We start from the raw sequence: 24077 nt of genomic DNA, 5'->3' as shown, positions 1-24077 counted from the left end.
AGGGCATCCCCTGAGTTCAGCTCTTGAATTTATAAAATGTTCTCACAGCTCTAGGAGCAAGAACAAATTTCTCGGTTCTTGCCCAGCATGTCACAAGGTTCGGTGAGTCTTTGGTGTGCGGAGAGTTGAGAGAATGCTCAGAGTTCTGATGACCTTGGGGAGTCGTAGATGTTCTGGTCCAGGAAGGGATGAGAGTCGTCACCTAAGATGCCTGCGGCGTTCTTGATGCACCTCGACCTATAAATGTCCTAAAGGGTGGGGAGAAAGACACTCATGGTGCTCTCTGCAGTTCTCAAACCAGACAGTACCGCAAGCTGCTATGACACTACTCAACAGGGTGTAGTGGATGGTGTCCCTGTAGAAGGTTCTCATGATGGACAGGTGTTGCAGTGTTGTGGCGTCCAGTAGAGTTACCCCATATCGAACACCCCAAAAAACAGATGCTGCTGACTGTCTCCACTGCAGAGGCTTCGGTGTTCAGCGGCAGGTAGCGGTGGTGTTGGCGGGCTCTCCTGAAGTCAGTAACAGCCTCCTTTGTTTCTCCACCGTTTAAGGGGAGCTTGTTGATCTTGCATCAGCTCTGTTGGGGCTGAGGCAAACTACTGTTGTGTCATCGGCTAAGTTTTCTGTCAGTCAAGCTCATAAGTCATAATTGCAGCTTGTTATGTTCACTAGGCTCCATTTACAGGTTCTGTTCGTTTTGTCTAAACCAATTGGGAGTCATTGACAATATGAGGCACGTTAGATAATCAGTTCATTTCCATTTCCATTGCTTTGTAATATGCTTATTCATAATGTATGAGACTGTGTTTTTATCCATTAAACCCTGCGGGGCTTTTGACTGATAATAAATGTGTTTTAAAGTTTCTGGGAGATGATTGGAGATAGTTGCGCTTGTCAACTATTGACAGACTGTTAGAGCGGAGAATATTTTCACAGCCTGTGTCCATCTCTCTTTGATCTCATTTCCGTTCCACTGCATCTGCCTCATCTTATCACAATCTTTATTCTTCGTCTTTCGCTTTATCGCTGCATCTAAAACGTGAGCGCACACTCGGAGCACACATGCCAATCTTTCTAATTATCTTCTCTGCACACTCCCCTTCCCCCGCGCTCCCCCTTCTCGTCCGTCCCCAGACTCTGAACTCCGTGACTCCCCACCTGGACGTGGAGGAGTGCAGCATCTCCCTGATGCCCAGGAACCGCGAGAAGAATCGCAGCATGGACGTCCTGCCGCCGGACCGCTCCCTGGCTTTCCTCGTCACCACGGAGGGAGAAAGCAGCAACTACATCAACGCGGCTCTCGCCGACAGCTTCCTGCGGCCGGCTGCCTTCGTCGTGACCCCTCACCCGCTGCCCGGCACCACCACTGACTTTTGGAGGCTCGTGTACGACTACGGCTGCACCTCGGTGGTGATGCTCAACCAGCTCAACCAGTCCAACTCTGCCTGGGTAAGGGGATAGGGAGTAGGGCAACGCATAAACCAGCAGGGGATTAAATTGTCTACACATATCCTGCAAACAGAAGCAATTTTATTATTAATCTCATTAGGCTGAGCTCCAACTTCTTACTTATCTGCTTGCCACTTGTAATTTAACCATGGGTGACATTAAATCCTTCTGTGTGAAGGCATCTGCACCCCAGCAGGATTTTGATTAGTGCCATACAGTGCGTTTACATACACTCTAATAATGCGCATTTTACTGCTCTGTAAATTTTCCAGCTGATGACTGAATTCTTTATGACCCATATCCAACAGAGTTGTCGGCAGCGAGGAAGGAGTCATTTCCAGAGCTATCATTTAACATCCATTTCACTCATTCTCACTCTTTCTTTCCATTTGTCGCACCGAGTTTTAACTTCTGCCACCAGTGCAGCTTTTCCTCTGAGAAATGTGTTTCTTATCTGAAGAAGATATTGGGAGAGAAGTGTGTCTGGGGCAATTTCCTACCGGCTCAAAATGCTCCAAGGCAAACCGTAAGCTGTAGACTAGAGCAAAGGTGCAGAAACAAAAGAAAAAACGGTGCAAAACGAAAAAGTTGTCTCACTTAAGTCCTGCCCACTTAGCCTCCTGCAAACAGCCATTCCTCATACCCGAGAAATCAAACGGCTGCCTTGTAAGTCTGGACATTCTCAGAGATGAGGAGCTCTTTGTGGCCAGGTAGATACTTTCATCCCTGTGTGAACACAACACCACATCTTGAGTCTGACATAGATCTATGTTCTCACACTCCAATAAATGTTTAAAAGAAAATGGCTGCGCCTCCGAAACATTCACACCGATCAGCGGTGGAGCGTTGGGAATGTGTTCGTGCACTCAAGGAGCCACAACCAGGCTTGCTTGAATTATTAAAGCAACACCTGTTGCCTCTGACCAGGCTGCTGAGTCTCGGACAGCAGCGTACTGGCTTCAGTCTCCTCCACTCCTATATCATCTCCATCTTCATCAACTTCAGCTGTCTCTTCTTCACCTACACAGCACTGACTGGATAAAATACAAAACAATAATGAATTGGATAACCAATCACTCCGGCTGGACTGGTCAGTCTGACGTGTGTCTCTTTTTATAATCGCTCTGGTCCAGAATTTCTTTACATCCCCTAAGGATGCACCCGTTGAGTCTTTATCTGAACTAAGAGAGCAAACGTTCAGTATCAGAACTGCTGTCCAGTGTCTCAGTCTGTCAGTAAGTGGGGAGCAGCACCATGTGCAATATCAGTGGACATCTCTGTTCAGACTTTCCATTAAACACCCGTCCTGAAGATTCTCATCTCAAGTGGACAGCTTTAAGTACATGTGTGAACACAGCCTGGACATGTTGAGGTTGCATTTGAGTGATCTGATTTCTAACCGCATTTGTAGGTGGATATCTGGAGCGCATTTGCATATGACCGTGTTTCTTTGCTAGTGGGACCGCACGGTATATCCTAGGTCACATTAAAGACCTCATACTCTACAGGGAGTTTTACCTCATTTTTTCAGAAAAAACATCTTGTGACAATTCAGTGTTCTGGGAAATTCTGGGAAACTTTTGGACCCGGCGTTCATGTGGATATTTTCTGAGGGAGCAGTTTACCACCAAAGCCTTCCCTGCCCATAGTGTTTCACCACGTTTTGAAGAACCTTAGGGGAGCTGCTTGCATGTTTGGAAGTCGCAGGGGTTTTCCCCAGAATCCCCAGAGAAATGGGGTTCCTTGAACGGTCCATGGACCGATAGATCTGATTTTCACTGATCACACATGTTCAATAATCAGTTTATCTTTTTTTTTTTTTTTTTTTCATTTTCTTACATTTTAGAAAATCATGAAAACGTCTTTTGAATGTCTGTCAGGTTTACTGATCGCCTCGTGTCATCAGCCTGCAGTTCAACGCCCAAAGACTGTCACTCACCATACAGTCAGCTGTCAAGAAAAGGGAAAATAAACACACAAAAAAAACTCCAGCTCCGCTTGTAATGACAGTCAGAGGACTGCTTTGAATGTCATAGTAAAATAAGGAAGACTACTCAAATGGCTCTTTCATATATTGCACTGTAACATGTGGACACCGGTTGTGCCCGCACGTCATCGACTCACTGCAAAGTGAGAAGGGGCCATCGCACATCTGCCCTTTTCAATTGTTCTCTGCCACAGAGCTCCGGTGCCATATACAGGCTGCCCATTTAATTTGCATGGGCTGTCATGGCATTAACGCCGTCCTTATCGCTTTCTCCCCCCACCGTGTTTGCTCATGCGTTCTGCCGTCTTCTTATCGCCGCTCTGTCACCATGTCATGTCTCATTTCTGCTCAACATTTCAACCGTGCCTGTCAGCTGCAACCTGTCCCTCTTCCTCTGTCACTCTCTTCTTCATCTTGCACCTTGTCCCTCGCTGCCAGTGGATTAACAGCCCCCCCCCTCCCCAAACACACATCCACTCAGAGTGTCCTCCTGGGTTGTCTCCTGTCAGGGTGTATAAATATTTATTCCACCGCCCCCCACCCAATGTCACCTGTTAATACCCTTCTGTCAGTGTAAAGTGTCGTTATCGCTTCCTACTCCAGGGGTCTGCTCAGCCCCAAAGTCACCGCAGAACGCGTCAGCATGTCAGCGCCGTTCCCCTTCCTCTTAGCCGGGGGGACCATCTTTGAAGCAGCAGTCATGGGAGACCTTGGTTTCTGCTAACTTCCTGTTTATCTCTCTCAGGCACAGCCAAGGTCTCTTACTCCATTAATTTATAATGTGTTAATGGTAATGATTGGGCCTCATGAATAATTCAACCTAGGTGACCGCTGCTTATGTGAAGGATTGTTCCCGCTGACGAGTGCGTTGTTTTTTTTTTTTTTTTTTTTACTCACTTAATTTACGCTTGCTATTTGTGGGTGATCATTGTCATTTAGACTAATTGTCTCTGCTGTCAATACTCAGGTGTCTTGTTACTGGCTTCACCATCACTGGCTGCTGACATAATGATTTGTTCTGCCTCAAGCAAGCGCGGACTAATGACCTGTTCCCTCCTTTCCTCTCTCCTCCCCTGCTCCCAGCCTTGTCTGCAGTATTGGCCTGAGCCTGGCCTGCAGCAGTTCGGGCCCATGACGGTGGAGCTCCTGTCCAGGACGGCCGATGATGACGTCATCATCCGTCTCTTCAGGATTCAGAACATCACCCGGGTAGGTGGAACCAACACACAATGGAAAAAAAAAAAAAGAAAAAAAAAGCAGGATTAATTTGTAACAATGATCTAATATACTTCTCTCCAAATACTGATTTTGAGCTATTTGTATGTTGTTCCATCACTCCTACATTAGCTACATATCCTCATTAGTCATAATTCAGCAGATGACTACAATGATAAATGTCATCATTTGAAAAAAAGCCCATATGTATCTCTGAAAGCCCTGCTTCCCTTGTTAGTTGGAACTGTTTTCTATCCAGGTAGCCAGTGGGTTTCCAACTCTGGAAGCATTGAGTGGACAGGATACATTCTTATCTTGATGGGTAGAAGAGTCTGTTTTAGCCTTGAAGACATGTCTTTTTCTTTCCTCCTTGTGGCCTTTCAGACTTCACTTGCTTTTAGAGAAACCACTGAACCACTTCATCTGGACGTGTCGAGATGTGAGGATATAAGTACTAATACTGTAGGGGCACAAACTAGGGCAGGAAACATCACACTGTCGACTTGTAGTGGAAAAGGGAAAGACTATCAACGTCATCCAAATAGTTGTCATTTCCAGTTGGACTATCTCCGACAAGAATTCTGAAGGTATGAAGGAAGCAAATATACACCTGTGTATATCACAAGGCATTATAGGTTTTCCTTCATCTATCTAGAAAACAAAACCCATGGTAAGTTTCCCAACAGGATACTGAGTAAACACAAACCACAGAGCAGGACACCAATAAGCTTCATCCCAAGAACGTACTCTATTTTCCAGATGCCTTGAGGACAAAGAAAATGTTTTCTATCCACCTTGTGACCTTTCAGACATCGCTGGCTAATTAACTTTTAGAGAAACCACTAAACCAATGGTTAGTGTATGCTAATACTGCCAACAGGGGCCCAGAGTAGGGTGGGTGACATCATATTGTCTACTTGAATGGGAAACACTGTCAATAAAAAAAAAAGTGCGCAAAAAAGCAACTGGACTTGTAGAGTTTTGAGAAGACATTTCACCACTCATCCGAGTAGCTTCTTCAGTTGAAGGGACTAATGGGTTTAAATGGGAAACTGTGTGGGTATAACCATTCAGAAACATGTTTGACTCGTTCCTATAAACCACCAGAAACTGGTACCAGTAATGTCCATTACTAGCTAGATTATCGCTGAGTGGGGACTGTTTGTCCTTTTCTTCTTTCCCTGTGAATGCTCCTCTAATGACCCATTATCAGTCAGAGGCTCCAGTGTCAAGGTGTGAATGGAGTTGGAACTTCAAAGTTAAGACTGTATTCTAAATTGATGGCAGATTATATCTCAGTCCACCTCCACTGTTTAGACAAGGTTTTTCCAGTCTGAATTTAATGGCTTCCTTTACTCCCTTTTCAAACCATTTGTCTTCTCTGGCTAAGATTTGGACATTATTATTTTCAAATGGGTGTCGTTTGTCTAGAAGAAGCTACTTGGATGAGTGGCAAAAAGTCTTTTCAAAACTGTACAAGTCCCATTGCCTTTTTAAATGGTTTTTGGATATGCCATGACCTGGATGACTGAGAATCTCCACAGACAATAGCTGCACGTTTCATTGGTCTTTTTGGAAAATGAAAGCTTGGTCGTGTGGTTCATGGTTAGAATTTGATTAATACAAGCCCATTCTCAAGGCCGTGGCAACCTGGTTTTACAGGCCTGACTTGTACGAAGAGGTATGTCTAGATAAATGGTCAATGGATATAAGCACCTTTGTACCTATTGGCACTCAGAGCACTTTATGACTCATCTACCCATTCATTCTCCCAAGGGGTTCAGTGTCTTCCTCATGGATACCTCGGAATACTGTCCATGTACCGCTAACCCTCTGGGTCATGGACAACCCGCTACAGAACCACAGTCGCCTCTGTGTTATTATCCAGTTAATGACTATAATGCAAAGTTGAGTTTCTCACTGAGACTGTGTCAGAAAGAATTTAACCTCTGTGGCCATTTCTTAGAGCACAATGCCCACTGTGCTTTTGTGCAAAGCTCACGCTCCCCCAGCTCACACAACCTCAGCGTCAATTAAAACCAATGTCAGAGCGGCCATTTACTGTACACTCATTTCGTTAGGAAGCAATTTAATCCTGTAATAGGAAGCAATTCAAAACATCGATATTCCTTCACCTGCCACAAACAGAGAATAATGGAGTGAGGGTGCAGGCACATTTTCTCCACTAGCTTGAGGGAGATTTCCAACATTAGTGGATTTCTACTCACGCGGCCCACCTTTACTACACAGTACTGAAGGAAACGCTGTATTAAGGGTGTCCAAACATTAGGTAGTCCTTAGCGACAAGTGATTCTGTCATGTTATCTGGCCATGCCTGAACATAGAAAGACATTCTGCAGATTTCTAAATTGTTGCAATGTTACTCATGTCCTCCTTTTGATGAAAGTGGCACCTGATAAAAAAAAAGCACTCTCCCAGCCTTTCATCCTGAAAACAATTTCTCTTCTCCACAGCGTCCAAACTGTTCTGTCTGACTTGGCTTAATGAGGGGACGTAACTGCCGTCAGTCCACATTCTTCGCAGTAAAGAAAAGTACATAAAAATCTAAGCGTAAATTCACCAGTCGCTTTGAGGTGACAGTTTGACAGAGGCTTTTTTTTTTTTTTTTAAATTCCTGCATAAATGTTTAATTTTCTTATCAAATGACATGTTTGCCAGCACTATTGGATGTGGACAAAAGCGCTCGCTCTCGTCCCGCCTCAGCGAAGGACTGTTCGGGCCTCGTGTTGCTACGGGAGGCATTTCCTGGCACGGAGTCAATTCATTTATTTTTAAGAGGGTTAATGAGGCCTGATACTAGTATAATGATTCTAAACGCCGACCTAAGTCCCAACTGGCAGTTGTGCTTCCCAGTGGTCGGAATAATTTGCGACATAATAATCTTACTTTCAACAAAGCAACTGCATGGACAGCATTGTAATGTTATTAGCCACGCGTAGTCCTGAGACCTGTTTAATGAGCAGATATGCCTTTTTTGATCAATTATGTGATACTGAAACACAATTAGGGTTTTATTTGTTGGTTATCTATTTTTTGACCATATCTGTTATTTGCGCAGGACTGAAATGTGTTACTGTTTGATTTGGAGTCTTCGTGTACTCTCATGCCTGGTTGTTGTCTGAGTTTTTAGCTCTAGCTCCCGCTGTAGAAACACTTCCAGATCCCCTGACCTTAGTAGATCCTCAGCAGACAGTAGCTACCAGTTGTTGTTGAGCCTCCTTCAGTAAACATACCCTCCTAGCTCCTGCACCCATTCTCCTTAACCCTTGCGTTGGCCTAAACCTCCCATGTCAGTGCTCCCCACTCCCACCTAGCCCCCTCAATTATCTTGGCATCATATCAGAAATTTTCCAACGTGGCCTCTCTGCAGGACCCCGAGGAGGCCGACCCCACAGAGCGAGACGCCGATAGACTTTGCCCCAAGAAGGTATACTATCGTCCAGCAGATAAACCAAAGTTAAGAGTGGCATTAGTACCAAAGGCTAGATGTAAACAGAACTGCGTTTGTTTTATGAAAGAAAGAAAAAGGCTGAGTGTTGTGAAGGTGCCCTTTCCTGCAATCTATCAATCATCCCCTAGCAGTCTTTGACCTGATTGAAAATTTGTAAACAAGTTCACCCATAAACCCTTTTTCGATCTGTGTTGGCTGGAAGAGCAAACTCACTTCCATTCCATTGTAAATAAAAGTGTCTGCAGAAAAATGCACAGAAAATCCCACAGAAAAACATGCATTCCGCTACATTTTAGTACCTGTGAGCATTGAAATTCTGCACAAAAATGTTAAAGGCTGAGCTCTGAGCAGTTATACTGTATTAATCTTTTTGAAGCTGCTCCATTCTACATATTTGTATGATAAAGACTACAGTATATACAAACTCATTGCATATATTGCTTATTTCTTCTTTCCTTTTTTTTTTTTTTTTACATTTGTCTTTTTGCATCTTTCAGCTTATTATTTTGGCTTTAGGACTCTAACCACTACCGTATGACAGGTGACCACAGTTCGCACTGAACGGTTAAATAGAAAGCAGATACTCATCTGTCAGTCATCTGTGAAGTCCATGAATGATAATTCATGATGTATCACATCATAGGTCTTCAATGGGGGTTCTGCGACCCCTAGGGGGTCCATGGAGGTACTGCAGCAAGTGTCGCAAAATCTTTGGTTGATTAGACGTTTTTTACATATTTTTTAAATTTTCTTTCTAATTTTTCAGATTTCTTTAAATAAACATTACTACTTAATTTATCCATCAGTTTTAAGTCCTTGGTCTGAAAAACATTGCAGACCATTGCTCTACATGTTCCAGCCTCCAGCTGAAGAACTATCGCACCTTAACACAAATACTGTCAGGTGGTCATTTAAAAATATATACCTCGTGTTTTAAATATGAAAATGAGGAGAGATAATTACAGTATCAGGAATTATGAAGAAGGTGCTCACATTGGCTTCACTATTTCATTATTAAGCTAGGAGTTAGGTTTGATGTTGTCAATTTTAAACGCACAGCGCTCTGTGTTTGCGTCGGTATAATATCTGAGTTTAATGTGCTGCACACTGCAACCTTCACAGCCCATTAGATGTAAAGAACAGCAGCGGGACATGTTTGAAGTGTTGACAGAATCCCCTCTGACTAATAACCACACAGATCTTTCAATGACGCGTGGAGCATGTATGATGGCTGATAAATGCATTTTCCTTCATTCCCTCCTTCTCCGCTCTCATTCTCTGCAGCTTCAAGAGGGCCAGCTCGTGGTGCGTCACTTCCAGTTCCTGCGCTGGTCCCCGTACCGCGACGTGCCTGACTCCAAAAAAGCCTTCCTCAGCCTTTTGGCTCAGGTTCACAACTGGCAGCGGGAGTGCGGGGAGGGGCGCACCGTGGTCCACTGCCTGTGAGTCTATTTAGTCTGTTACTATCTGCAGCATACGTTCAGTGTCACTTGTCTGTATTTAAACTGATGGTCACAAACAAAAGTCACTACACCAGCGAACTCCTCTGTTAACCATTCTAGGTGGATGACTTGAGGCACTGAAACTGCATAATGCGCATGCGGTGGCCATCATTTTTTAAGTAACCTCCAAATATTATGAATTCAACAGCTCCTCATGAATTTTATTCTTATGTGAAAGGCCTCTGAAAAAGCTTTCACGCTCTGCTGAAGACTGGAATCTTTAGACCTCACGTCCAATGTGTTCTGATAAGATACCGGTCTGTTCACAAATTCACTTCGTTGCGTCGTTTTATTTACACCGATCAGCCACAACATTACAACCACTGGTGACAGGTGAAGTAAACAACATTGGCCACAATTCATTGTTCTGCTGCAAAACTTTTGGACCTGGCATTCATTCAGGTGGATGTTACTTAGACATGTACCTAGAACAAACCAGACACCCCCACCCCATAGCAATGACACTCCTTGATGGCTGCAGTTCATTGTACCATGTCACTTTGACACTGTTGCATGTGTCTTTTACTGAGACAGGTTTGGCTGTGTGGCCATCTCTGGAAAAAGTTCTGGGCATTCCAAACTTCTTCCACTTATGTAAGGGGCCACTGTGCTCTGGGGATTTTAATTCAGCACAGTTTTGCCTCTGAGCTCTGCAGCATATTCCTTCCACCTCTTAGCTTGATTTTTGCTTTAATATGTATTTTCAGTTCTATATTACTGTCCCTTCCTATATCATGGCCAATTTACCACAGGTTTACAGTAAGGGCGTACAAACGTCTAAAAACTGACAGAAGTTAATTCTAACCATAAATGTCTGGAAACGTCCTGAATGCACTGTGTCTTTGCATTATCAGTGTCCCCACATGTCAGGGACCTTTGTTCTCTGGGGGTCAGGCTGTGTTTAAGACATCTCATATGAGATTAAATCCCATCTCCTGCATTTTAATGAGAACCCAGATATTCATCTTGAAAGACCACCAGTTGGCCTTTATCTGACAGCAAGCTTGATCTGTGCTCAGTCAAAGTGTGACATTTTACTCTGTAGCCCACCCCCCTCCGAGACCCTGTCTGAGTCGCTGTACGACATCTTTATTAGGTCGCTCCTGTCTTCATGCTTTCTGTGTGTTTGTGTTTGTGTCTGCGTCTTCGTTCGTTGCCTTTGCAACAGGAATGGCGGCGGTCGAAGCGGTACTTTCTGTGCCTGCACCATGATCCTGGAGATGATTCGTCACCACAGCATAGTGGACGTGTTTTTCGCTGCCAAGACACTGCGCAACTCTAAGCCTAACATGGTCGAGACAATGGTGAGCAAACTGAGTTTTTGTCTGTCTTTTGTCCTGCACATCAGACCATAAAACCAAAATGCACATGCAAAGAGGCACAAAACAGTACAGTAGACACAACTACAAAGAGACAAACACTGTACAATGAAACACACGGAGACAAAAGTGAATACAAAGTGACAGAAATGATGCACAATGACTGCAAAGAGAGAAAAAAAAACGGTTTCCGAGAGGGAAAGGCCACACAATGCTACTGACTTAATTAACTAATTAGGGTTAGTAACAGTTGTTTCTGTTGGACACAAAATTGACCAGTTAAGGCTTTGAAGGCAGCACATGCAATGAGACGACCTGTAAGAACTGCAAGAGTGAGATTGACACAGCTGTACAAGTTATCAACCCACTACCCCACATTCATCTACACATAGAAATGTAGCTAGCCAGCTCCTCCTGTGTGTCTGAATACCTAAATATAAAGACTGTTTAATACCATGTAGTGCTGATGGCTTCATTGGTCAAACACAGATAACGTAATCTAACTTTGGCAAGATAGCATCTTCTAAGACTGTAATTAGTTTGAAATTTAGAAAAACACACTTCTATATCTTTTTCCTTAGCTACATGCAGGAGATGCTTAGCATAGGTTTGTGTACCTCAAAGACTGGAAACCGCTACCTTGGCTCAAAAGTGCATTGCCAGTATATAGCACCTGGTTTGACTGACCTGTACACAACAAAACCTCTGTTCTGTTCCCAGGAGCAGTACCGGTTCTGCTATGATCTGGCCCAGGAGTACCTGGACTGTTTAGAAGTCAGATAGCACCTATCCCTCTCCTCTTGTCCCTCTTCAAGGAGATGGTCGAGACCCTGGATCCTAGGTCCTGGGTCTTTGCTCCTGCCTTCTTAGTCCATGTATACAACTCTGGTTCTGTTCTTTGCCATGCCTGGATGAAACGCTGTCTGCCACGAAGGCCGACTGAGAAAGATCACTGGACAACTTGTAACATACTACTGACACCCTTTTTTGCTTTTTCCTGCGCTCTGATACAACCCTTTTGTGCCACTCTACATCTGCCAAACCAGAGGACACTAACACGGGCGGAGTTCATTTTATTCATTTTCTAAGACCACTGTTAAGGCAGCCGGACTACCTGTTCTACAACTCGCCAATGGGATTCAAAGAGCTTCGCTGTTTCCTGCCTTATTATGAACAAACACTGAAAGGTTGATGCCAACCACCGGATGATATTATGTGTTTGTTTGTAACACTGTAAATGGTGCAATCTGCTGTTGGTGAACATCCCATGTTGTACTGTACTATATTTGAACTATATTGTGGGTGAGGCTCACGACTGAAGGTTTACTGAAGGTGAAAATGAAAGAAGTCTGTCACATTCGATGGACATATCTGTACAGTGGAGTTGTCTTGGACCTAATTTCTCTTTATTTATTCTTCGTGTATATAGATGTTTTTTTTCCTTCGCTCGGGTGTTTCTAGATGTTCTCAACGTCTTATCAGTGTGCCAATCCATTCTCTCTGTGTCTGTAAATGGGTTAGGGTTCAGCATCTGCATGCCCAGTCTTACGTGTTTCATTGCAGTGTGTGGCCCAAGTCTGCTTCAGGTTGGATTCTGCGACGTGAATCCCTCCGCTAGTCCCGGGAGAGCTCCATAAGAATAACCACGTGTTGCTGTGAGAATACGGCAAAAAAAAAACCTGTTGCTTTCTAAATTTGTATTTATTCAGTGTGTTTCATTTTGTAAATCGTGTATAAAACAGGAAAAGAAATAAAATACGCTGTTGCTTAAAAGCCACGCTTTTTGAAGATGGTCTTTTGTACATCTTACAAGACAATTGCAAGGCAAGTGGGTTGGAATGAGTACACGGCTACAAAGAACTGCAAAAGGAAAGGAGATACAAAGCAACCGAAATGCGATAGCAATGAGACACAACACGGTGTGTGGTACACAAAGCTACACCGCTCAAAAAAAAAAGTAAAGGAACACTTTTTAATCAGAGTATATCATGAAGTAAATTAAACTTCTGGGATATCGATCTGGTCAGTTAAGTAGCAGTGGGGGTTGTTAATCAGTTTCAGCTGCTTTGGTGTTAATGAAATAAACAACAGGTGCACCACAGGGGCAACAATGACACAACCCCCTAAGCAGGAATGGTTTTACGGGTTAAGGCCGCTGACATTTTTCCCCTCCTCATCATTTCTGACTCTTTTTCACTAGTTCTGACTCTTTTTACTGGGCTCAGCGTCACCACTGGCAGCAGGAGACGGTACCTGGACTCTACAGAGGTTGCACAGGCAGTCCAACTCCTCCAGGATGACACATCAATACGTGTCATTGCCTGAAGGTTTGATGTGACTCCCAGCGCAGTGTCAAGAGCATGGAGGAGACACCAGGAGACATGCAGTTACTCTAGCAGAGGTGGACAGGACTGTCGAAGGCCCTCAACCCATCAGCAGGACTGGTATCTGCTTCTTTGTGAAAGGAGGAACAGGATGAGGGCTTCCAGGCCACTGGTGAGAATGTGTCTGAGCAAACGATCAGAGACAAGACTTCATGAGGTTGGCATGAGGCCCCGACGTGGTATTTTCTGGAACAGCAAAACTGGTACCAATGACACTCCATGCTTTTCACAGATGAGAGCAGGTTCACCCTGAGCACATGTGGAGACGTGAGAGGGTCTGGAGAACCATGGAGAACGTTACGCTGCCTGTCGTTCAGCATGACCAGTTTGCTGGTGGGTCAGTGACAGCTTAGTGAGGCATATGAGGCACACAGACCTCTACGGGCTACACAACCACACTCTGACTGCCATTAGGTATCTGCTGTCAGACCCGACGCTGGGACAGTGGGTCCTGGGTTCCTCCTGGTGCACGACAATGCCCTTGTGGTGAGTGTATGCAGGCAGTTCCTTTACTGGCCCCTTAAATCAAATGGAACACCTCTGGGTGTTGTGTCTTGACCCATCTCATCTCAGACTGTCCAGGAACTCAGTGATGCCCTGGTCCAGATCTGGGAGGAGAGTCTCCAAGACACCATCCATCTACTCATTAGGAGCATGCCCCAACATTGTCGGACATTAAATCAAGCATGTGGGGGCCACACAAACTACTGAGTACCACTCTAAGCAACATGGACTGGCCTGCTGCATGACTGTTTTCACTTTGATTTTCTGGGTGTCTTTGAATTCATCCCTCTTTAGGTTGATGATTTTCGTTTCCCTCAAACGATGCGGCATCTTTTTCTCACAGATGTCCAGCATGATATTTTCTCTCAATCAGATCTTAAAGGCGTCCCTTAATTTTTTTTGCATCAGTGTACAAAGAGATAGCCGCAGGGTTGCAAAATGACCCCCAAGGAGATGCAAAGTGGCTACAATGAGACAAAATGAAAACGAGGCAAAAATGACTGTAAAGAGAGACAAAATGTCTACAAGGGGGAAACGGAAAAGAAGACAACAAACAGATGAAAAAGCGAAAACAGCTGCAAATCAGATCTGAAGACGAGTCAGTTTCGGGTGGTATTCCTTTGTCGAAGTGGGGAGCTGCTTTGGTATGTATGTGTAAAAGACCCATTTACTTTTAATCTGTCTTGTTTGAGTTACTTATTATTGTTTATTATCCCAGTCAGCTTTCATTTCTTATACTGAGCAAGTAATATCCGTGTTAATAATGAAGAGTTTATTGCAGCTGAGAAGGAGAGGCTTTCTTAAATTGACTGTTAACACATTTCTGCTCATTTTCCAAACATGGCCCTCTCCCAGAGAGTTCCAGATGAATCTGTGCCCCGCGCCCGGCTTCGCAAAGGTATGTTTCTTTTAAGCACTTACGAATTTGTGATGGATGGCTTCAGCGCTACGGTACCGCCTCCCCCACTTCGTTTAGCCAGCAGATATTACTGCTTTTATACCCCCACAGTTCACCCTCCTGACCTGCGTTTTAATTTACGCTTATCATTTAATTAGCAACTTTAATGGACTTTTTTTTTTTTTTTTTTTTTATCATCGCCGCCAAACAGAGCCCCTAGTATTCAGCCGCCTCTTTAATTGGAGAGTCTTGATGATCCATTGATCGAGAGCCCGACACATTTAATTTGCATGTGGCGCTTTACAAGTGATGTCACATCTAGTTACTGTGTCACCGTCTAAGCCTCCCGTGCCCTCTGAGCGGCGTTTCTTCTCACTATACAGTACTGGAGAACCCCCTGCTGCTTGCACGCGTCTTAAATGAGGGACAGGACACCGCCGGATGATTTCTAAACTCATGCAGAGGAGAGTGCGTAGACGGCAGAACAAATGAACTCCGGGAAACAGTCGAACAATGCGATAAAGGTCAAAGGCCACGTAGGGGGGTGCATTGTTCGCCTGTCAGCGTGGTTCCCCAAGTTCAATTACATTCTCGCTTTGTATTTCGGGGGTAATTGATCTGGCTGTAGTGCGTTTAAAGAAAAAAAAAATGATGAAAAGCTGCACAACGTGCGTCAGATGAAAAACACAATCCCTATTGTGCGCGGCGCACAAAAGGACGGCGACGAGGACACACTCCTTGTAGCATCTGTTTATGACAGATTACAGAAACCTGTATTTTTATTTATTTATTTATTTATTTTTTACTGGAAAGAAAACACAGGCCGCTGCCTTTTTCTTTTTGATTGTGATCTGAAAGCTTTAGAGAACAGCGCAAGTGTCTTTTGTGGCAGAGGCGTTGCCTGTAATTACTGTTGCAGCCATTGTTTTACGCTGAAAAGCTTCCATTCAAGTGCTGGAACTAAGGCTTTTCTAAGATGACTGAGAGAGGTGGTGAAAAGCAGGAGGGGGGCGTGCTCGTGACGACTTCTACGCACACACACCCGCACACAACCACGGGAATCACATCCGTTTCCAGGCAATCGACAGAAACATACACATTATCTAATTAGTAAATGAAGTTAGCACAGTAATGTGAAAGTGTTTGCGTCTCAGACTACCTGCAGTAGTCCGCATCAATACTTTATTATTTGCTCTTTTGTTTAATTTTTCATTGTCACGCCCTCCTACTAAGACAGCAATCACAACAGACTTCTCCATGCCTTTTGATTGTTCATATTCTCGCTCATGAGTTATTAATATCTGCATAAAAGAGCAGGCACGCTGAGCCGCGCGAACAGACAGTAAGCTGATGGTAAACAACACCGGGCTTCTCTCCACAGCCGATCGCCTGGCGGTGGGATGCAGCTCGTGTTTGGATGAGTCCAGCAGAACTTTCCCTTTTTTCCCCATGTTATGTTAAATCCACGGCTCAGTAAGAATCTAGCATCAGTTGGGAGTTTTTTATTTTTTTTTTGTCAAACAGGCGGACAGGATGAGCCCTGGCACGGCTAGTCTGCGGGAAGGAAAGCAGTGCACGCGAAAACACAAAGAAGCATTACTCCCTCCTGCCCGGTTCGCGTTGAGGCTCTAGCTGTGCAGCGTGCAGCCATGTGATTCAATTAATATCTCCCTTCATTTTGATACAAATTCTCCAAAGGGCCGGGGAATGGAATCGTACCACTGATGGCAGATTCAATTTGAGCTCGCTTTATCGCTGTGCAGATTCATCTCATCTCTGACACGACTTTACATTGCATTAAATTAGATTGCTCTTAGCGTGCACGTGAACCGGAAGCTCCCCTCGTCTCTTTACGCGGGCCAAATCGAATAAAGGTCCACAAAACCCATTTCAAGACGGCACTGCCGCCGACAATAAAAGCTGGTGTTCCTTAAGAAAACTCCTCATTCAGCCCGGCTATCATCATTGATTACGTCGAGCTGGGATGATGGAACGTCCACGAAGGCGGCAGTTAATGGCAAATATGTCGTTTTCCGGGGAGGCCGTACATCAGCCTGGGTAGCCTGTGGCAGTGTGGGGGAGGGTGGAACAGATGACTGTTCCCCCACCCACAGCAGCTCCTTCCCATGGAGGTGGGAAGGAAGATGCGAGGCGACGGCCGAGGGCGAGTCAATAACGACCCTGTTTTATCCCAGTGGCTTGTGCGGTGCACATGGCCCGCGTCTCCATCTTCCACCTCCCTGTGCCACAGCGAGCTCCGAGGGGGTCCAAGGTGACGTGACCTGCACAGACCTGACTCATATGAGTAATGGCACCCACCCTGACCTACACACACTCCTCACTTCTGATAAATCCACACCTGTCAGAGCTCCATTTCCTACTGCAAACTGCATACAGGCGTTTAGAAGAGTCTACTAATATCCAGAGCTGAAGGGGCGACTGGGGTGAGTGGTGACACGTCTTTAAGTAGCCATGTAACACCAGCTGCCCTTGTGTCAGCTTGTTGACATTGGTTTTTTGTTTTCTTAAGATACCATGACCTGGATGATTGATGACTTGAAAGACAAGAATCAACTAATCCTGGCACATTAATAGAAATATATGAGCTTAATACGCTTCAACTAAATACAACCTTTTAAAGCTAAAGATTGAATATTGCCATTTTCTGCTTTCACACCAACATTTCACTGCATAATTCAGGGAGTAATTGGCACAATATTTTTAATGTGTTGTGTTTAATTAGAATTAGGAAACCTTTATTTGCCCCGTAATGGGAAAATTGCAATTTTCAACAGCATGCATGGGGGAGAAAAATAACAAAAGTAAAGAGTGGACTGTATGAAAGATACATAATGAAATAAAATAGAATAGGATAAAAAAAAAGTGCAAGTGCTGACGTATATACAAAACATGTTGAATTGCACAGTTAATGATTGTACACAGTGCATATTGAATGGTAAAAATGAAACCTTGGGGTGTAAAAGTATTGCACATGTTAGAAATGTTCATTGTGGAGCCTAACAGCAGCAGGAAGGAAAGATCTTCTGAATCGTTTCTCCACACAGCAAGGGTGAAGCAGTCTGTCACTGAAGCTGCTCCTCGGTGCTCCAGCATGGATGACGGTTTAGTCGGGTCTCAGCTCGGTTCACGTTCACAGGTCAGTCGAGACAAAGCAAGTTCTGACCTGCCCTCAACATTACGGTCTTGCAAACAGTTTTATGGATGGTTATGGTATGGAGCACCTCCATCAAGTGCACAGCAGCGCATGCTGTTGTGTGGTGGTTAGAGTGTAGTTGTGTAGTTGTATTGGTTGTGGGTAACTTGAATTCATGCTGCAAATGTCTGGGCTCTGTTCAGTTCTTGTGAAACAAAGTGCGATTGCTGCGTTCACACCCGCCCAAACGAGCTGACCGCGGGGAGTAAACGTTCCCTGTTTCAGAACAACCTTTGGTTGGAAACGGTCCTTCTTCAGTTTAGTTCCTCTGACTTGATCCGGCTCTGTAAATTCCTGGTCCTCCAGACTAAATTGCATTGTTAAAAATACTGTTGACTACAGGTTTTAGATGGAAAACAAACAGCTAGCTACTGTATTAAAGTGTGATGTTTTGTTGACCTGTCCAGCCACCCACACGTCCTCCCTTTCCAGATAATGACACTGTCTTAGTGGCATTTGTCGCTCTGTATCTACCTCAGTGACTCGTTTGGTCCCATCAAACTTATGGAATGGAACATGACTGGATCATATGCTTTTCTTGATTGGAGTTTCTTAAATTATGGGAAAAAAAAACAAAGCATCATTAGCATACAGTAAGAACATGCACATTTGAACCACCAGGTGAACAACGCTGAATAAGGATTTTTTTTCTTTAAATTAATATTTATCATAAAAGTTTATTGTGAACTCATGTTGAATTCATATTTATGAGGTAAAGTAACTCAAATTGCTGCTTCTGCTTAAAAATCTGTCTCAACAAGAAGAGGATCGGGTCAAGTGGCGTACATAATGAGTGTGCGCATAGCGTGAAATGATATGTCTTCATCTTGTCATCATATTCAAGTTGTTGTTGTTGTTTTTTTTATTTAAATAACTTTGAGAAATCCTGTTCTTCACTTAACTTTGACAAGTTCCAAATTCCTCTGGAGCATGTAGTTGGTCGATAGTTTCAGTTGATTTCAGGATCCGAAAGTGACGACCAAAGTTGAAACAAACAAACTGATCAGCCAATACCTACAACTGCTAATCCAATTTCAACCAAACAGCAGATCGTAAACCTACTCTCCTGTACTCTTCTGTACTACCAAACGGGCTTTATAATCCATGCCAAACCCTTTAAAACACTTCTTTTCAGTTCCCAGAAAGTCCTTCTTTCCTTTTTTTTCTGGGCTCATAATAGACCTTCATTACAGCAGACGTTGAGAAGCACAGGTGTGACTAAGGACACAAATAGCTGACAGCTCCATTCAATTAGGACACTCATTAAGGTTTATAAGCCAGCATGCACCATAGCTTGGATCTGATACAGTGTTACTGGTTACACTTTTATAATGCACGTAGCTGAAAAATATAGCTGGACCATATCCACAGGGCATACAATATGCTATGCTCTGTTAATTAATTTTTCAAAAGAACTTTACTGAAACAAATATAGACAGTATACATGCACTGTGCATTTAGCATAGACTGTTAGATAGACTAAATAAATATGGATGCCGTGTCCTCACTTCCTTGCATTGGCCAAACTGACGCTATTTTTATGTTCATTTTATGTTCAACAGCGACACTATATCTTTGGAAATTAGACACACTCAAGCCTCAAGTGGCCACTCAATGAACTGCACCTTTTTGCACGCATGGGCTTCATTGCGAAGACCCGGATGTTGACGCTTGGGAGGGAGGAAGGAAGGGAGGAAGGGAGTGCCTGTGGGTGGGGGCGGAGCAGCACAGCCGCAGGTAATTGAGAAGAGAAAGAAGAACCATTGCTAAGAACCTGTGGGTAAGAAGAGCGATATAATTAAAGTATTATATTCATAATAATAATATATAATTGTTATAATACCAAGCTTTAAATGCGAATATGTGATAGGAATTTTTTTTTTTTTTTTTTTAAAAACTAGCGAAGTTTAGAGGGATTGTCTGGGATCGTTAAGTGGGCCGTTCCGCATGGTTTGTCAGGCCGGGTCTGGCTTGGCCTGTGGACCCCTGGTTTAATTAACTCTGCTCTCACTTGAACATGCATCAACGTTACATTAACTCCCTAAAGTGACTGAAACCATCCTTGATAAATTATTCGATGTGCTTTTCAGTTTGGCCCATCCACTAACATGGCGGAGGTGTAAATTATGACCTATACTGCAACCAGGCCATACATATGTATACAGCCTATTGCATTTGGAGCCGGTATCATGGTGACTACATTATCGATAGCATGTGTTCAGAAGTTGCAAAGACTTCTTTATATACTTAAATCTATTTATTTATTCTTTTTCCCCCTTAGCACCCACCACTTTTATTTATAATTTACATTCAAAGCTGAAATGCTGTTTTCAATGCATGAAAATGACCCCTGGTGACTATGATTTTCACTTTTCAACACCTGTTCACCTTAGGACTCTAACTACAAGCAAGGAGGTCCATTTTAAGTGACTGTAGTAAGTGAACAGAAAATTATTATTAGTTGTGTTTGGCCTTGAGTGAACTGAATATTTACAGCACACTGTGGCACAGTATTTATCTTTGTGTGCCTTCTCATGGTCTTAAGTCATGTTTGCATGGGATCACCTGTTTCATGCTGTTCTCCCCCCTTGCCTGTCTGTTTTATTTTTATTTGTTTATTGCGCCTCTTCAGTGTCAGTTGGATTAACAGGAGGAGCCCTAACCTGTATTTTGTTTTCCTTTTGTTTGATAGGCTAGAAGTTGAAGTTGAGCAGTTGTTGTTATGGCTCTGCACCCTGAAGATGAAACATATAGTATCATAGTCATAGTTTGTGGGTAGGTTATCTTTTTATGCTGCATACTGGTTTCCGTAGGTCGGTCGGAACAGGTGGGTGGTCTGGTGATGGTCTGTCTCCATTTACACACTGAACATTAAAGGCACTGCACGGAGAAGTAAATAACATCGACTATTTTGTGACAATTCATTCTTCTGCTGGGAAACGTTTGGACCTGGTATTCATTCATGTGGATGTTACTTAGACATGTAGCACCTACCTAGACCAGACCAGACACCCCCATCCCCGGCAGGATGCAGACTGACACAGACACACACAAAAACGGTTTAGGTACAACTGAAAAAAAAACATGAAAAACAGCACAAGGTGCACAAGTGCAGTTAAAGTTGTAATACTTGTGTACCTGAAAAATGGTAAAGTCTGAGCTTAGTGTATAAAGTCTTCTAAAGTGCTCTGTGGCTCATCTCACTGGGTAGCATCAAGGAACAATTTCCATAACTAAAGCTGAGAGTGTCTCTAAACGACTCCTCTAACTGCCCGGATAAACAAATATCTCATCTGCCAGATGAAAATAAAAGATTTGTGACTACTTCCTAAGTTCTGTTTTCCGAAACAAATATGGCAACCTGGCTAGGAGAGAGCTATATCGTGAGAGAGCTCAAAAATCCTGCGGTAATCCAGTCGCTGGCTTTCCTGTCTGGATATTTCGTGCTCCTCTTTCTTTCTTTCTGCACCTAACCACAGGCTTCTTGTTTTTGTCTTCAATTATGACACATGCATCCCTCCGAATGACCTTAATTAATCCTTTATTTAGCCACTAGTCTATATCAAACATGCTTCTCCGAGTTAATGACTTTGGCTCGTCATGGTAGCTAGAGCTCTCTTTAATTTGTCCATTAATTTACAAAAGACCTCTTAAATAAAAAAACTAATTACCTAGACTTTTTTTGGACAGTGAAGATATAACTTTTAACCCCATTTTTGATACTATTTATACTGTAGTTTTTTTGTGTGCATTTGGTAATTACCTGTCTGTCTTGTGGTCTTTTAATCGACGTTAGGAGAGCACATTCCTGCGCATGATTTTCAACCACAGCACAGGGGATTCACGGGAAAACGAACCCCGCATGTAAACCAGCAACATTTGAGTTATTTCCCTCATTGACTGCGGAGTTTTCCAGCGTGTGGCATTGGATCGAGGTTGCAGTTATTCTTGACTAACTTCTTTATTCTAACTACGTGTGCCTGCATTACATTACATTTTAAGAGGCACTTGCAGTTGCCATGGTAACAACAGGTGTCATGAAATCAACTAGGATATTTTTTTTATTTCTTTTTTGAACTTGTGAATTATTATCTTAATGTGAAGTTAAAGCATTGACACAAAACCCTGATTAGACCACTTCTTGGGACTGTGTGGGTCCATGCGAGCTATACTTATACTGTTTTTTGTCACCAAATGTCTTTGTTCCCTTTTGAGAAATAATACTTACGCCGGTCAGCCAAAACATTAAAAACATTGGCAGATGAAGTAAATAACACACACACAAAATCAGTTTAACTTAAACCACAAAAATATGAAGAACAGCACAAGGTGTTGACCTGGCCTCTAAATTCACTAGATCCCAAACTGATCATGTATCTGTGGGATGATCCACAGAGGCCCCTCCCCTCAACCCATAGGACCCAAAGGCCCCAAAATTAGACCCATATTATATTAGGAAGGTGGTCAAAATGTTATGCCTGCTCGGAGTATGATTGTCATTGTTTCATGAAGTTTGGTCACCTCATTCCAGATGGTAAAATGAAAGTTTCATAAAATAAATGATTACACCTGGCTCAATGAACTATTCTGTTATATTAGTGCTCGTGTATAAATAATGTGTGCTGTATTTGATTCTACTATGAAATATAGATCCCTTCTCTTTTTCTACAAAACTGCACAAAACACCAAGACAGAGATGTTCCTAGCGGAGCCTACGGACTGCACTGAGAGCAACTCTAGGCGTCTCTTATCAGATCACTATGGTCTGAAATAAATCTGTTCCAAATCCACTGTAATTTAGTGTAATACTGTAATTTTGTTTCATCTCAGTCTGCTAGATTTCAGCCTAGCTTCTCCTAGCGCAGCTGGGTTCTACACCATTAGCGTTTCGCTGCATATGAAAGAGTGGTGATGAGTATGTGAGGAAAAAAATCATGTTAATGATGTTTAAGCCATTAAACTTTAGATATATATATATTTTTTTTTGGAACAGGACCACTATTATGGTGTTGGCAGTTAATCATTAATGACACCCTTAATAATTTAACTTATCAAGAATGTATTAACTGATGATAATGCGGAACAATGTGACAGTGACTGTGTGAGACACGAGGTGTCTTTAAATCTTTCTGCTCCTCTCGCATTCTCTGTGCTCACATGTACTGTACTTTAATCCAGCTGTATTCCCAATGAAGCTGCTCTCGTTCACGCTTTTTTTTTTTTTTTTCTCCCCGTTTCTGTTGTCAGACAGAACGAACAAGAATGTGACTGAAACTCAGCCCGGTAAGACTGCATGTCAGCCAGCCGTCACTTCCAAGCCGTTTCCAGGCTGCCGCTGCTCTGCACGACTAACATCCTGATTTTGTAACTGCAGCATGATCTGATCCCCACTCAAATACTTAAAGACATGATTTTGGTCTATATTTAAATGTAAAAAGAAGATAACCCAGTTAGGCGTTAAAGGGGGCCAGACACTTCTTGTTTCTAAAGTACCTACCATGTATCTATCTGTCGATTGTCTGCCCGTACTTAGGTACACTGGACAGGGTGAATACATTTTGACGGGTCAAAGGTCAAACTGTCTACAAATATTTTTTTTCACTACATATTTTACATGAGACTGATACAGACGTGATTGTAAACTGTTCCTCATCTGTTACTGTAACAGAAGCGTACAACTATGAGGTGGTGCTACTAGTTTAAATACATACATTTCACAAAGTAAGTAATTCCACACAGCTGACTCACTGTCAGCACTAATAGGCAGTTTAGGCTTCTGCGTCAATTTAATGCCGTTGTTACAGCGACAGCACAAACCCTATGCAGACCTAAACGCCATAGCTGACGTGCACCTTTCCGGCTGCTTCTCCATCTACACAATTTTCAACTTGATATTTTTGAAAAAAAATAAAGATGGAACACATTAACCAAAGGTTAACTGAGGTGTTCTGGCGATACAAACGTTTATACGACTCGTCTTCGGTGAAATTTTGCCGAAAATTTCAGTCGCTGTTGTTGAAAGTGAAGCAGGAAGTAAAGACAAAAATTAATGTGATTGGCAAAAAAGACACAGCGCCAACTAGTGTTTGGGTGGTGTTTTTACAGAGCGAGCTAGACTGACGACCGCGCA

The 24077-nt window shown here is 43.2% G+C and overlaps 1 protein-coding gene across 6 annotated transcripts in view; it reads left to right on the top strand.

Moving 5' to 3' along the window:
* Positions 1-12724, top strand: part of ptprua (protein tyrosine phosphatase receptor type Ua) — a 192904-nt gene extending 180180 nt beyond the window's left edge. For 3 of the 6 annotated variants that reach the window (XM_047604871.1, XM_047604870.1, XM_047604869.1), the window contains 6 exons: positions 1138-1452; positions 4523-4648; positions 8046-8102; positions 9411-9568; positions 10797-10932; positions 11668-12724. In XM_047604871.1, coding sequence (XP_047460827.1) covers positions 1138-1452; positions 4523-4648; positions 8046-8102; positions 9411-9568; positions 10797-10932; positions 11668-11730 — 855 coding nt within the window. In that variant the 3' untranslated portion in view covers positions 11731-12724. The remainder of the gene's footprint in view (positions 1-1137; positions 1453-4522; positions 4649-8045; positions 8103-9410; positions 9569-10796; positions 10933-11667) is intronic. The other 3 variants (XM_047604874.1, XM_047604873.1, XM_047604872.1) reach the window with 1 other exon arrangement.
* The last annotated feature ends 11353 nt before the right edge of the window (positions 12725-24077 follow it).

Source organism: Mugil cephalus, chromosome 14 (genome assembly GCF_022458985.1).
Source record: "Mugil cephalus isolate CIBA_MC_2020 chromosome 14, CIBA_Mcephalus_1.1, whole genome shotgun sequence".
NCBI classification, from domain to species: domain Eukaryota; kingdom Metazoa; phylum Chordata; class Actinopteri; order Mugiliformes; family Mugilidae; genus Mugil; species Mugil cephalus.
The sequence above is the reverse complement of the archived record's forward strand: the minus strand, read 5'-3'. Positions and strand labels throughout refer to the sequence as shown.